We start from the raw sequence: 15658 nt of genomic DNA, 5'->3' as shown, positions 1-15658 counted from the left end.
TTAAAGCATTAATAGAATAGATAAAAATAGAAGACAAGGAAGTCCTTGTTTAAAACCCTTATTAACAGGGGATATGAATCAACTCAGAACCAGTCTTGCCCTTCCCAGCTACTTCAACTGAAAACCTGCCGATGGAAGACAGGGCGGCACAGAGAAAAGACAGAAGCATCTGGAGTCAGAGAACTTCACTCCAAATTCCACCTTTGATGCTTGGATTCTCTGCACCTCAGTTTGCTCACTGCCTCTCCCTGCCCCTAAATGACTGTTCTATGAACTTGGAAACTGTGGCTCTATGTTGGGAGCTGCACGCTATCCCTCTCTGTGGATAGGTGGTAGAGTGCTCCCTTGGGCTAAAGATAGATAACCATCCCTTCCACAGCATGACTTTCGCCATCTTAGTTTCCAGGTATCTCAGGTAGACCATAAGAAAGTAAGCGGGAATTTGGGGGGAGTTTTGCAAAAGCTACAGATGATACAGAAAAAGTTTAGAAACTCAGAAATGCAGAATTGTTGTAAAAAATGCATTCTGGTGGACTCTGGCCTTGGACAAGAAATACTTCTATGATCTCCTACAGGAAATGAAGATGAAGGGTTTGCGCCTATGGGTTCTACACAGATTTTCCAGATCACAGGAGTGCCATACCCCTGGCCCCTATGATGTGGAATGGATAACTGGAGATGCCCAGACTGGACTCATTTCTCACACTCTATCTTTCCCAATTTCTGCCTTTGGGATCATCCTTTCCCCAGTTACATATGTTCAAGAGCTTAGAATCCTCTCTGACTTCCAGTCCCTTTCTCTCCCTCACTGCTTGTGTCCTCTGGTTCTCAAACATTAATCTTCCTATCTCAGAATGCTTGTGCTAACTTGTTTCCTTCCAAGCCCACTGTCATCATCACCCTATTTCAGGCCCATATCACTTCCCACTGGGATCAAGATGACTGTTTCCTAAGGTTGTCTCCCTGCTACTCTATCCTATCATTAGATCTAATTTTTATGAAACTTCATCATACCACACTCTGCCCAAGAACTGTACTTTACAGTTGAAGGTAGGGATTCTTCACCATTTTTGTGGGTCCTGGCCCCTTCAGCAATCTGGTGAAAACTACGGACCACCTCTCAGAATCATTCTTAAATGCATGAAATAAATTACACAGAGCTATCAAGGAAACCACTTTAGTTGAAATACAGTTATCAAAAAAAATGTTTTTAAGTTCATGGGGCCCTGTGTCTACACAGTCAGTCACACTGGTGCATCACACTAATCCATTTGTGTTACTTTAATGCTTCCACTGCTCAGAAGGTGACTCAGAAGACCATTTTAATGGAACAGAATGAACCAGTTTTCAGAAGCTCAGGCCCTGAAGCTCTTTACATACCTTGAATTCCTGCAGTTCTAGCTTCCGATCATTGATCTCTTTCTCAAGCTGAGTTTTCTCCACCTGCATAGCCCCAGCAGTACGCCCGTGCTGGCCAACAAGCTGAGTCATGTTCTCGATCTGCTGACGCAAGATCTCTATCACCTTGTCCTTCTCCACCATCTGCAGCTTGAGGGCCTCACACTCAGACTGCACATTCCGGAGGTGGTCCCCTTCGTTTTTCAGGTGCTGGAGCTCCTGTAACTTTAAGTCCACCCTCGAACGGAGCCTAGTGATCTCCACATTGGTGGTCTCGATGGCTCGCTCTTTCTCTTGCAGAGACAGCGTTAGGTCAGACACAGTCCTCTCAGAACTTTCCAGGGTCATCTTCTTGGCAGTCAGCTCTTCCACAACTTTGCGGAGCATCTCTTTGGTGGACTCTAGTTGAGCAGTCAAGGAAGACACTTTTTCTAGACTTTCATTCTTCCCCTGAATTGCTGCCATCTGAAGGTCGATAGAAAAGAGAGCTTCATGGATTTGGAAGAATGAAAAGGAGAGGCAGACAACATGGTGACGGTGTATAGAGCACTTACTCTATGTAAACTAATGAATGGACTCAAGTATGAAACAAGCAAACTCAATTTGCTCTGAAGGCTTATCTCCAATGGAAGAATAGAAGCCTGGCATATGCTAATTTCAAGTCAGTTTGACAAGGTGACAGCAACAAGGCTGGAGAGGACTTAACAAAGTCATCAGGGTCTAATGTGCTGCTGTTCCAGAGTGGAAGGCTCCGAAGGTTGTAGAGCCCAACTGGAACTTCAGGCAAAATTCTAGAATGTGTTATTAAAGGAGTGTGGAGTGAACTTCTAGAAAAAGAAGCAGCAATCACAAAGAGCCCTCCTGGTCTCTCATGAAGAACAGGTCCTATCTCCCCATTTTCTTTTGTTATTGGGCTATCAGTTTGAGAGACCAGAGGAATGGTGTAGATTTATCTGGAGTTTAGCAAACTATTCCACTCAGTGTCTCATGCTATTATCATGGGGGGAAAAAATGGAAATGTGTGGGCCCAAAGGCACAACAGTTAGATTGAATGGCCCTACCCAAAAATCAGCCTCTATTAGATCCATGTCAACTTGGAAGGAGAACTCCAGGGTCATGCCCCAGGTATCTATGCTGTTTGATATTTTTAACAATGACTGGGATGGAATGCTTACCAGATTTTCAGATAACAAACTCTTAAGAAGGACAGCTAATACAGTGGATGATAAAGTCAGGGTACAGAAGGATTTCAATAAGTTAGAACACTTGGCTGAATCTAATAACAGGAAATTTAACAGACAGAAATCTCACCCTCTGATTCAAAAACTCAGAATCACAAGTACAAACATGAGAGATGTGGCTACATGGAAGTCTATGAAGAAAAAAGATCTGGGTTTTCCATTAGACTGCAAGTTCCATAGCATAAATATGGCCATTAATTTTTTTTTTTTCAACTGCATTAAGAGAGACATGCATAGCCATGGGGAGCAGGAAGGTTCTGTAGCCCTGCTGTTCTCTGCCATGGTCAGGACCATTTCTGGACTCTTGAGCTCAGTTGTGGGGTCCACAATGAAGAACTAGAGAATGCCTGGGGGAGGGGGGAAGACCCAGTCTCAGGAGGATTCATGGAAGGAACTAGGGATATTTAGCTTAGAGAAGACTTGGAGTTGGGGAGGAAGGGAGAACATTACACTATCTTCAGATACTTAAACAGGCTCTCAGGAAGAAAGGGATTTGACTGGTTTCACTTTGCTCTAGAGAACAGAACTCAGAATCATCCGACAAGCTGCAGAGACATTTTAGAGTGGGCTGCCTTGAGGACTCCAAGCAAAGGTTCAATTACCACTTGTCGGACTGTTGTAGAAGGGACTCCTGCTTGGACAAGAGTTGTCATTGATGCCTCTAAGATTCTGTCCCGCTCTGGCTCTGTGCCAGATCTGGACCTGACTACTTTGTGAGCTCGGAGTAAGTTGGGTGGTGAGTGTTAGCGGGGCATTGGTAATAAAGGACACAACCCCAACCCTCCCAAAAAAGAATCTGTCTGGGGAAGAAGATCTGCTAGTCACCCAGGCCTCCATGGCCATAATAATAACAGTCAATCAATAAAAGGTCCTGCGTTCTTTTTACAGAGGATACAGAGCCCTCGTATAGAAATTTACATCTATCATTTAAAAGTCTTGCCAGTAAGCTTCCCAAAGTTAAACCAAAAAGAAGTCAGGCTAACCCCCCAGAGGACAGTCGGGCAGCAGGGCCTCGAGGCCTCACCTGGCGCTCCATCTGCCCTTGGCACTCGGTCTTCATGGTTTTCACCAGGGTTTCCAGACGCTGCACCTCCATGTTCCTGTCATCCAGCTCCCGTCGCAGGTGGTCGATGGTGATGCTGTTGCCAGTATCTCTGTCCCAGAGTCGCTTGTTCTGCTCTTTCTCCAAACTTAGCTCTTTCTCCCTTTTGTGTAAATCAGCCTACAAGGGATTCACAACCACATTAATCACATTTACACTTCCCTTTGTCTCTGATGAGCTTTTACCACCTCACAAAAATTTTTATGAGATTCAAAAGAGCCTTTTGCATTGGTTCATTTGTCATTCCAACTTGATTTGAGTATCTGATTTGATGTTATCTAAAAAAACTTGAAAAATTTTTAAAAGGCCCCCAAAAATGAGACTAGCACATTGGAGATTATTTTGGTTTTTTAAAGGGACAAAATTAATATATAGTAATATGGCTGATGTGACAATATCACGTTCTTAGGTCACATTAACTTGAGTGCAAAAGTACTACTTTTTAACCATAGGTGACCTCTTGGAAGCTCTGGAGGCCTTGGGAGGCCTGGCCATTTTGTATCTCACCAGGTACTAAAAAGCAGAAATCATATTTAACTTGGTTAATTACTATAGACATTTTTCACCTAGATGCTCCCCTAAAACTGTAAAAAAGGATCACTAAGTATACTGATATTAGCTCACTGGGCTGTCTCCCCAAGGGAGAGTGGAGGTAGAATTGCCACAGGTTTCCTAACACAGATGGTCCACCACTCTGTTTCTATCTAAGGGCTTCAGCTTTACCACTTCTCCTGTCCATGTCCCCTTTGGGTCTGGATGGGTATCACAGTTATGCCTCTGTCACACCCTTTGCTGGTGGGGTGTGTGAGAGCCTCCAAGAGCCACCCAGCTGCCTTCATGCAGCCTGCCTCAGTAGGGGCTGAGCTGCTAGGGGAAGGAAGTATAAGTTCTTTAATATTTATGGCACCATTTTCATTTAGCATTGTCAGGTGCATAGCTAACCTGTTTGTAGTTTGGAACAGTTTGACTTTATATTGAACACTGGTTTTTGCCCCAGTACATTATTTAACTGTTTGAAAGACTTCCTTTCCTAATCCTAAACCCAAGCAGTGCCAACTGTAAAATGTGCGGATGGCAAATTTTATTTGCTTATAATCAGAATCACTACTTAGAAAAAATCTGTTTTCATACCAACATCCAAAGGGCAAAACACATTAAACACCATTATTTGGAGTTTTTAAAATGCAAATACAGTTCTATGGAAAATTTCACTGACATTTGGGAGAAAAAATATTCCTTCAAATCTTTTTCTGTAGTTCCTGTCTTAAGCAGACGGTCCTACCAGCAGCTTCTGAAGTTGATCATCCAAGTTTCCAGATTCCTGACTGAACTGATCACGCTCACTGCGGGCCTCATTCAGCTCGGAGTTGGCCAGGACTAACTGTTTCTCCAAATCTTCTATCTAAAGGGTAAGCACACAAGAATTAGGATTATATTAATTAAAATTAGAATTAAAATTTCTGATGCCCTTGGGTTCTAAAAATATCAATGAAGATTTTTTTTCCCAACAAGGAAATTGGACTAGGTAATCCTTAAAGTCTCTTTCAACTTTAATTCTGTTTAATTATATGGAATTATTTTTGATAACTATCATGTAGTTACATCTTAGTTATCTGTGGTATTAGACTTCCTTTTTGCCAGAGTCTATTTTTTTCTCTTAAGTTTTGGGTTTCTTTGAGTTTGTTTGGTGTTTTTTTTGATAGACTGAGAAATATCAGATTCCTTTTGTTTTTTTTTTTTTCCATTCTCTGGCTTTTGCAGCATTTTCAGTAGTATGTAGTCATACTGTAGCCTCAGTGACTAGTAGAAAAAAATCAAAGTCATCAATAGTTTGTCCCTTGAATATGATAAAAAAGTTAAGCCAAGTGTTCATTAAACTTTTCCTTTGGAATCAGACATACACTTTACAATTGTAGGCACACCACTTAGATGACAAACCTTCCCCTACAGCACCAGATGTTCCATGAGAGAACACCCAGTTCCTTACCCTAGAAGCTCCATAATAGAGATCAAGATGAAAAGTGACAGTCCATACTCTGGCCAAGGTTCAAGCCACAGCCAGATCTGAAAAGAGTCATGCACGTTCAATACTGGCCACAACAACCACTAGAGAAAGCCAACAACATACCTTCATCATAGTCATCAACTGCCAATAATATATAGACTCTGGAGGGCCAACCTATTGTTAAGTTAGCTATAGGAAATATCTCTTGGCAAGTGAAATTAATATGAATAATATTAAAGAGTCAGCCTTTCTAGGGCATAGTTTGGGCTAACCTCAGGGAAGTCTGGAATTTTTCACTAGCCAGGAAAGGACCGAGGCTCACTGAATCACAAGAGCTCAGACTTAGACATGGCACGTACTTTAATATGTAAATTTATTTACCACTCTGATCAATGCTGAAAAATACTTTGACAGCGTCAGGTATGGCTCAAATTTGAGTCAATATATAACATATCTGGCTCTCATTTTCATATTTTCATTTGATAGTTACCCTAAAATGGACCTGAATAGTATTTTGCTTAGAAAAGTTATTTTTTAGAATATTATATTTGGATTAATATCAAATCAAAAAATGGCAAAAAACATTAAATAATGTTGCCTTCTGATATAGTGCTATTTGAATTTGTCTAAAAGTAATGGTTTTTTTCCCCTTTGCCTTCTTTTAAGGCTTATTGTTTCTGGTAACTATTTTTTTTTTAAATCCTTAAATCCACCTAATGGTCTCCAGTCTTTATAGATAGCCTTAGGCCAGATATACAGAGCACAGAGAAGCATGAGGAAGAATGCATTGCTAAAAAAAAAAATTCAGAAGGCAAATTATTCGGACTGAGAGCTATATTTAAACATAAATCTTTTTCTTCTATTTCCACATGCAACAGGAAGTCACATCCTGCTGCCCAAACTTGAAATATTGTGAATATTTTTCACACTCATTATGGATATGATTTTCCATCTAGTTTGAGTGTCTTTATGTCTATAGACCTTTCGCACCAAAGATTTTTATAATAAGTTTTTTAAAACGTTTACTGTGTGAGACAACATTAAATTGGCAAGTGTCAAAGATTTAGCGTTTCTGTTGTTTGTCCTTCATTCTCAAAGAGGACCTTGACATCAGGAATGTAATGTCATGACTCACAAGTGAATTGGATTTAAGTGAGGCAGGGCTATGCAAAGTCACCAGCTTCACTTTCTCCTCCGGAACCATTTAGCTCCAGTGGTCAGGTACAGATCAGGAGAACTGGAGATGGTCCCCAATACGTCCCTATGGATTATAAGAACCAAATAATCTAATCTTCTATTTGTGTTACACAAGATATATAAAATCAGTGTACCAAAAAATGGAGGAAAAAGAGCTTATCTGTATAATCTAACCTATGGCAGTAACAATTTAGTTTATTATCAGACATTATTAGATATCCCTGTGTTTAGTACTTCCAGTGATAAGGAATTATATCTTTGCAAGTGTCCACATTTTCCTAGTCACTATGCTAGTTGACAGGTTTCCACACAGGCTTATTGAACGATTTGGACACACAACCTTGATCGGTCTTAATGCTGACTTTTGTATTATTTGCTACAACTGTCAGTTTACCCAAATATTAGCAGCCACTTTCCAGGGGTTCCTCTTTGTATTTAGTGTTTTGGGATCAGGAAAGCAATGACATTCTTTGCTTCCAGTGATCAAGTCCTCATTTCTGTGTTAAGCTGTACATATTACGATAATGGGATTCATCATTAAACTTGCTTTGGAAACCTGCATTTTCAGTAGTATATAATTACTGTAACTTCTGATATAGTAAATATGCAAAATGGGGCACCAGTCCTGGAGTCAGGAAGACTCATCTTCATGAGTTCAAATCTGACCTCAGACACTTAACCAGCTGTGTGACCCTGGGCAAATCACTTAACCCTGTTTGCCTCAGTTTTCTCATCTGTAAAATGAGATGGAGAACAAATGGCAAACCACTCCAGGATCCTTGCCAAGAAAGCCCCAAATGGGGCCAGAAAGAGTCAGACTGAACAACAACCAAAATATACAAAAACATCGTTCCTCTGGTTGACGTCATTTATGGTTATTAACTTTATTTTTCATTCACATGAAGAGAAGAAAACTCAGAACCATACATATGATGATTAAAAAACTTTGTTTAGCTATCTCTTGCCCAATGAAACAGTTTGATACTAAAGGAAAATTTCTGATGCCCCTAGATTCTAAGAATATCAATGAAGATTTTTTTTCTAACAAGGAAATTGGGCTAAGTGACCCTTAAAATCTCTTTCAACTTTAATTCTCTTTATGATGGAATTATTTTAACTATTACATAGTCACATCTTAATTATCTGTGGTATTATGGGACTGTGATAACATAAACAGATGAAATCCACAGCTTTCTTTTGACCAGAATCTATTTTTTTCTCTTAAGTTTTGGATTTGGACTTTTTATTTTTTAGACTGACAAATATCAATTCATTTAGCTTTCTTTCCATCTTTTGTCCTTTACACCAATGTTAAAAATGAGGAAAGAAAAGTTAGGTAGGCAAAGGGTAAAAGAAGAGAGCAGTAAGGCACATGGATAATTCGCAAACTGAAGGAACAGATAAGAAGTAACCCAAAATTGACTGTTAATGTCACGTGAATGCAAATTAATATCCCCAGCTAGAAAAAATGAGCAAGGTCAACACTTATGAGTCTTTTATTTCTATCAATACCTAATGATTTATTCACATACTTTCTACCTTTGTTAAAATCAATTATGTTTATTAGTAACTCTCTGATTTTAAAACTTGCTAACGGTTCTCTGACAACAGCAGAGGTTTGATCATGAATGATAAATGCACAATGAATCAGATCTGTAATTGGGCAGTGGCTGAGTCTTTGCTGTTACGGGGAAAAGTTAGGGGGTGCTGACAGTAATTGTCCTTCAGCGGTATAGAAACAACAGAGCTTAGCATGGAAAGGAATTAAAATTGGCAGCCACCAGAGGGACAGAGCAGACAGGATCTGCTCCTCCTCCTCTTCAACAATCTATCCAAAGTCTTGATTCCTGACTGACAAGTGCTAGTGGAGGGTGCCCTACCTGGAAGTCTCTTCCTCACCTGTTACAGCTCTTTCAGTGAAGTTCGTGGAGGGGTGAACAATACCATCTGAGCTAACTGTGCCCAGAGGTTGAATGAGAAGGCAACATTCATATGATTGGCCACTCACTATACACTACAGGAATCAAACTATCCTTGGACAGCTGGCAGTGACCAATCCCCTCATTTTACAGTTACAAATTTTACAAATCTGGAGAAGTAACATGACTTTCCCATGATCACATAAATAGTAAGAGACAAAGCCCAGGATTTGAACCCAGGTTCTCTCTTTTCAAGTCCAATAAACCATTAAAACTGAGTGTCAGAATGACAAATTGTTTGGTGAGCTCAGATCTTCTTTGGGTATCTGTCCATTCTATCTCGCCTCATCAGGGTGAATGACCTGCCATAATCTTCTTCCTGAAGCACAGGTATCTCTTACACCCCTGCCTACAAGCCTTCAGTGGTTCCCCATTGAGGAGTAAAAGGCACAGTCCTTGGCTTGACATTTGAGGCCCAACCCCATCTTGTTCCAAGTTATCTTTTCAACCTTCTCTAACTCCTCTGTTCCAGAAGAACTGGACACCCCATTACACCCCTTCATGCATGTGATACATTCATTCAACAAGTACAAGTCATTCCTGATGCCTGTAAAGCACTCCCTCACATCTGCCTTTCCAAATCCTTGTCTTCTTTCTTTTGAGGCTTGGATCACGTGCTCCTTCCTATGCGAAGACTTCCTTGATCCATCCCCTTCATCCTCCCCCTGCTACCTCCCATGTTATGTTTTCCCTCTTCAAGTATCTTCTTGTAGGTCTACTTATGTAGATGCTGTTTTCTCACTCACCCACACCAGCAGACTGCAGGGAAGCAATGTAAACTCCAGCAGAAACTCCTTTGTACATAAGGATGATCATGGGCCACATATTGGCTTAGCTTAGAATATAATGTTCTCTATGTTTTATTGTATTTTCATTTTAAGTATTTCCTTATTACATTTGGGAGTGCTGGGGGCCCAACCATGTGTTCTGACCATCTGTTTGACACCCTAACTTGTAGCAGACTGGGACTGTTTCACATTTGAATCTCCAGTAATACGAAGCTTGTGCACATCGTGGGCATTTCCAAAAAGATTACTAAATTTAAATTATCTGAATGTAACACACATGTAAGTGTATATATGAATATAGAAGCATTAAACAAAACGACACTAATGACCAGGGATGCAGCATTAGATTACTTCAAAAGAATAATCAGATACTTGCCCAATGGCCTGTGGGGTGATTTATTCATTTTTGCACATACTAAATAAATGGAAATTCTGCCTAGTTACCTGGCCCTGTGGAAATTAGCTGAGCCTACAACAGCAAGAAAAGAATTATTTGCTTGGGAAAACCTGACCCCATCACTATGAAAACCTGACCCCATCACTATGAAAACCTGGCCCCATCACTACGTATTTTCAATAGAGAAACTAAACCTTGACAGTGAGAACTGCTAGGTGAATGTTACCTTCTAATTTTAAAAGGATTTGCAAGCCAATCTTCAAGTTAGTTGAACAAAGGGACTGGATTTCCCCCCAGTCTGCATCCCATAGCGTTTCCTTCGAAACATCATACATGAAATTTTATAAGAGCCTGGGCCTTCACAAATTATCTTTAGGTTATCATGCATTATTAGAAATAAGACAATATGCTTTGGTGTCTAAAGCCTTATCTGACATCCAAGTTCAGATGCTGATTTGCCCAAAGTCAAAGAAGGAGAATTCAAATCTTCTAACTCCCAATATCCTGTGACTTTTTTCATAAACCTGGGATGTCAGTCTTATAAAACCAACTATAAATGTTTATTCTAATATTCTCTACAACAAATAAACATGTTAAAATATTTCAAAGCTTTGTGTCCCATGAAAAGCTGATGTTGAAGTAGACAGTAAATTTTCTTTTCAATATTATAAAACTCTTAGACTTATTAATAATTCATGGGCCTAATGTTGAAACCACATGTTCATTTAACTATGCATTTATCTTCACACAAAGGTTGTGAGAAAAAATGCAGCTGCTTTTCTTTTTGACCTTCCCAGCTTCCTTTTAAGTCCTAACTAAAATCTCACCTCCTACAGGCAGTCATTCCCCAAACCCCCCATAATTCCAGTGCCTTCCCTCTGTTAACTATCTCCTTTTTATCCTGTACATGGCTTGTTTTGGACATATTTGTTTGCTTGTTTTCTCCCCCATTAAACTGGGAGGGACTGACTTGTGCCTCTTTGTGTATCCCTGGGGCTTAGCACACTTCCTAGCACATAGTAGGTACCTGATAAGTGATAACTGGTTGAGCGAAGAGTTAAATGGCACAGATAAAAATTGCTCACATCTCTATTGTATTTTAAAGTTTATAAAACAATTTCCACTAAACTTTGTGACACGAACTAGGAAGCACAAATATTATGGAAAGTATTTTAAAGATGAAAAAATGGAGCTCAGAGCAGACAAGGGACTTGACCAAGGTTCCACAAGCTGGTGGACATCAGAGCCTGGATTTGAACCCAGGTTTGAATCCTCCTCTTAGACATCACTAATTCTTCTCACTGTGCCATGTAGCTACTACAACTCTCAAAGCTGCCCAAAAAAGGAATCATTTCTCAAATCAGCTCCTTGTCTTGGGGCATAAATATAGTGATTCAAACTCTGGAGCTCAATGGCTTCCTGGGACAATATGGATTAACATTGTCAACAGATGGGAATCTCTCAATCCTTACTAGCACTCTCAGGGAAAGAAAGACCTCTAGACAGTTAATAATTGTAGGCATATTTTTTTAAAAAGAAGCAGGAACACTCAGCTAAGTAAAACTCTGTCTATTGCTGCAGAATGATAACAGTAAGGCTTCTGTTCGGAACTCTCTGGTTTGGGATTTTTTGTTTTGTTTTGTTTGTGGGGGAGGGATGCGTGTTCAAATGATAAGAGACAAAGCTGGCTGTTTTCTAGTTTTCTTTCCCTTTATCTGTCCTTCCCAACCACTACTGTTAATGTTAGTAAAGTTAATAAAATTACCATTATCTGCTACTAGCCTGGTAGAAATCATTATTGCCCTCAGCCAAGTGTCCATCTGGCTTATGGTGGGATACCCTATTGATCATTTTCATTTAAAATGCATTTTTGATGACTGTAACCAAGACATCACATATACCTTGCTGGGCAGATGTAGCACAGTAAGGACACAGCCTAGTCTTAGCTCTCTGCCTAGGCACAGTGAGGGGAGAGAAGTTCCTCCAGACCCCTGCGGGCATGTTTGTTTGGTAGTTACAAAACTGGACTCAACTGCTATAGCTTTGCTTTTACCTTTCACTTTTTTGGTGGTAATTACAAATTTTTTCTGACTTAATAAAAAAAGGTAATTAATGGAGAGTGAAAGGGAAAACCACTGAAATAGCAGCTGAGCTGATATTGACAGCTGTCAAAACACTGTAAAGAAAAGTCTTTTTTTAATGTTCAGAACAGATGTTGATAGCTAAGACCTCTCAAAGGGTTGTTTCTTTAAAATAGCAGCACTGGTTTTCCCTTTCACCATCTAGGTGGTGTGTGTGTGTGTGTGTGTGTGTGTGTGTGTGTGTGTGCGCGCGCACGCACGCACATATGCATTTATATGTGTTTAAATACACTGCTTGTGTGTGTGCATGTGTATGTGTCCAAATATATTACATGAATATGTGTGGGTGTGTATGTGTATGTGTCTAAATACATTGCATGTGTGCATGTGCATGCATGTGTGCACATGTTTTAGTTTGGATCACTGGGTAAATGAATCTGGGACCTCATAATAATCCCCCAGTAATCTCAAAAGGGCATGGCCAATCATACCAAATTGTATCATCTTTTTTATTTTTAATTTTTCTGGGATTAAAAATCACACAGGCCCATGGCAGGAAGGGATGCTGTGGCACAAGCATGCCTAGCACAGTGTCTTCCTGTACTGGCCACAGTTCTAGCCAGTGCTACTAAATCCTCAATTCTGAGCACCAAATGCAGTCCCAATTTTCTTTTCAAATAGGAAAAAATAAACTAATGATCAAGACCATGATTTATTTTTGTTTTTAAAAAGCGAAAGTTAAGAGTAAAGCCAAAACTACAGAGCCAATAGTGACAGCTTCTACTGGTCCAGATTCTACTGGTAAAGGGGATCTGGAGGTTCTCCTAAAATAGAAAGAAAAGAATGGGAAAAGGGTTACAGTAAGATACTGCTTTATAAATGATACACTACATCTAAGATGTCTCATACACAACCAGTTTTCTGACCAATATGAACATCCTGTTTTTACTTCAAAAGAAACGTTCCCAGCTGAGTCACGCTCTCTTCCTAGGGGCCCTAAACAGGTCACAGCCTCCCACAGCCTAGCAGCTGCCCACCAAGTGGGCAACAGCTTCCTTCAGTGCCATGGACAGGAGGCTTCTCTTTTACTTCCTTTTCCCTCACTGCTCCTGCTGTTAGCTGCACCCACATACTCTACTTTCCATGAAACAGAGACAAAGAAAATGAAGCCTGAGTATTTTCATAAGCTGTATCACTGCTAAGTACAAGGGCCATAAAAGATGAGAAAGATCGAGTAAAAGAAAATGAAATTCCCAGTTATTCTTAAGCTCTACTCATTAAAAATATTCATAAAAATTAAAGTATGAATAATCTGAAACCAAAGTTCACATCATGGACCTTTATGAACTTTATGACATAATGATGCCAATATAAATTATATAAATTGTGGAAGCCTATGTCAGACAAGGGAATATTTGGCTTGGAATGGGCACTTATTAAGTACCTTCTAGGTGCCAGGAACTATGCCAAGCACTTAACAAATATGCCATTTGATCTTCACAACAACCCTGGAGAGCAGGTGCTATTATTATCCTCATTTTTCAGTTGAGGAAACTGAGGCAAACAGAGGCTAAGTGACTTGCCCATAGTCACACAGGAAATATCTTTAGCTGAATTTGAATTGAGGTCTCCCTGACTCAGGCCCAGCACAACATTGTTTGATACCAATAGGGACCTAAAGTTATTAATGCAAAGTTGAATTTCAAACAGACTTTCCCCACTTGCATATTTTCAAGCATTTCAGTCTAAATAAAAATTCTCTCTGATCTGAGTTTATTACCCTCTTCACATAAATTTGATGCCAATCAGATAATGCCTTATATATATTAATAGCTGACTAAATTTGTAGAGACTGGTGACCCAAATTAGGATTTACCAAGATAAAAAATTAGGATTTATTAAGATAAGATAAATACTATAGCATATTCCTTTCCTAAGTTAGATTTCTAAAGTTAAATGGAATCTGCTTACTCTTTGTTCTGTCAGAGTTATTGGTGATCAGTGGAACCACATCAAAATTTGAAAAATATGTGTTTGATTATCACTGTGTCTATATGTTGCCAAGTTCTTCAGATGATGAGAGAAAAATGCAGCCATCCATTCACTTATTTTGCCAATAGAATTCCAAACATCTGCAGATCCTGTCACGCTATCAATATTGTCTGAATATTGAGGATTTCGTCCTAAGGGGTTTGGGCCATCAGAAAAACTCCCACTGCAAGGCACCGCATGAATGGTCTGTTTCCCACAAAGCCCAGGGTTTTTTATGCGTTTGAAAATGGGTCAAAACACTACTCTAGAGTTAAAACCATAAGTGCAATCATTAGCAAATCACCAGCAATGCTTTTTACTACAGAAGTAGTTTTTCCAAACAACATTCCCAGGAAAGTAACAGCAACTAAAGTCGCAACAAGTGAACACTGTTGTGTCTTGAGATTTGCTGAATGTCTCCAGAAACTGCAAATGGCTTCAGGTAGAGACTAATACTTTATAGGTGCTAATGCATGAAGCACTTTATGTGAATGATGGCACACACTGGGGAATTTTATCAACTTAATCAGCTTTGATGAGGACAAATTATTAATTAATGCAAATGTACTGTGAAAAATGTAAATTTGATTTATGTAACAATCATGCTCATTTATGGGCTCTCCACCTAAGTGAACTTCCCATATCATTAACACTTATTCCTTCAAAACTAAATGAAGAACTATTTCTTCATTTAAATCGTCCTATGAAATTTTTCTAAAATATAATTTCACACTTGTCTGCTTTCTTAAATATAGTATACTGAATTTAATTTAGCCTTTCCTGAATGATTCAGGGGCACCATTAACTCTTCTAAAAATAGGGTAGTTAGTTTTCCCACCCTCACCCATGTTGTCAGTATTTTTAAGTATTATAAAATGCTTTTAAATTTGCCATGGTCAAAGAAATCAGGTCACCAAAGTTATTGGGATTATGTATAAAATATTAGTCAGTAAGCTGAGTACCCAGCTGAGAGTTCTCCTAGTGAATAAATACATGGCTTAGTCCAGTGGCTCAAGCTTCACCCTACCTCTCTCCTCCCTCCCCCCACACTCCATCAATTCCAAGTTTTCTGCACAATTCCAAATGACTAAGCTTGCCAGAAGTCTAACTTCTAATTAAGCCATCTCTTAATCAAGTACACTCATGAATGAAAGCTGTTGTATAAAGAATTAAAAACAATAGATGAAAATCTTTTGAATGGTTCATACTTAGTTTTGGAATACATTATGCAATAGTTTGGGTAGCATACTTAACCTTTACTTCTAATTATTTTTTATTTATTATTTAATTTACAATTATTATTGACTTTACTTTTAATGATCTTTTACTAATAGAAAATTTTGGTCTAAAAGATTAGAAAAACCTAAGAAAGGCTGCCCATGTAGTGAGTGGATCATTTATGGTGGATTTATGAGAAGACATGGACGCTTAAAAAAATA

At 39.2% G+C, this 15658-nt stretch overlaps 1 protein-coding gene and 1 long non-coding RNA gene across 9 annotated transcripts in view; one reads left to right on the top strand and one right to left on the bottom strand.

Moving 5' to 3' along the window:
* Positions 1-15658, bottom strand: part of CCDC158 (coiled-coil domain containing 158) — a 108630-nt gene that overhangs the window by 54497 nt on the left and 38475 nt on the right. For all 8 annotated transcript variants that reach the window (XR_011970434.1, XM_072624040.1, XM_072624039.1 and 5 more), the window contains 3 exons: positions 5024-5143; positions 3664-3861; positions 1381-1863 (listed from right to left, as the gene is read on the bottom strand). Coding sequence is in view for 7 of the 8 variants with exons in the window: in XM_072624040.1 (XP_072480141.1) it covers positions 1381-1863; positions 3664-3861; positions 5024-5143 (801 nt within the window). In the remaining variant the exon portion in view is untranslated. The remainder of the gene's footprint in view (positions 1-1380; positions 1864-3663; positions 3862-5023; positions 5144-15658) is intronic.
* Positions 2247-15642, top strand: LOC140514062 (uncharacterized). The gene is made up of 4 exons (XR_011970435.1): positions 2247-2523; positions 3157-3363; positions 4998-5150; positions 15554-15642. It is a non-coding gene; the product is annotated as an uncharacterized lncRNA (long non-coding RNA).

This window comes from Notamacropus eugenii, chromosome 7, assembly GCF_028372415.1.
Source record: "Notamacropus eugenii isolate mMacEug1 chromosome 7, mMacEug1.pri_v2, whole genome shotgun sequence".
In the NCBI taxonomy this organism is placed as follows: Eukaryota; Metazoa; Chordata; class Mammalia; order Diprotodontia; family Macropodidae; genus Notamacropus; species Notamacropus eugenii.
This window is presented reverse-complemented; position numbering and strand designations above follow the sequence as displayed.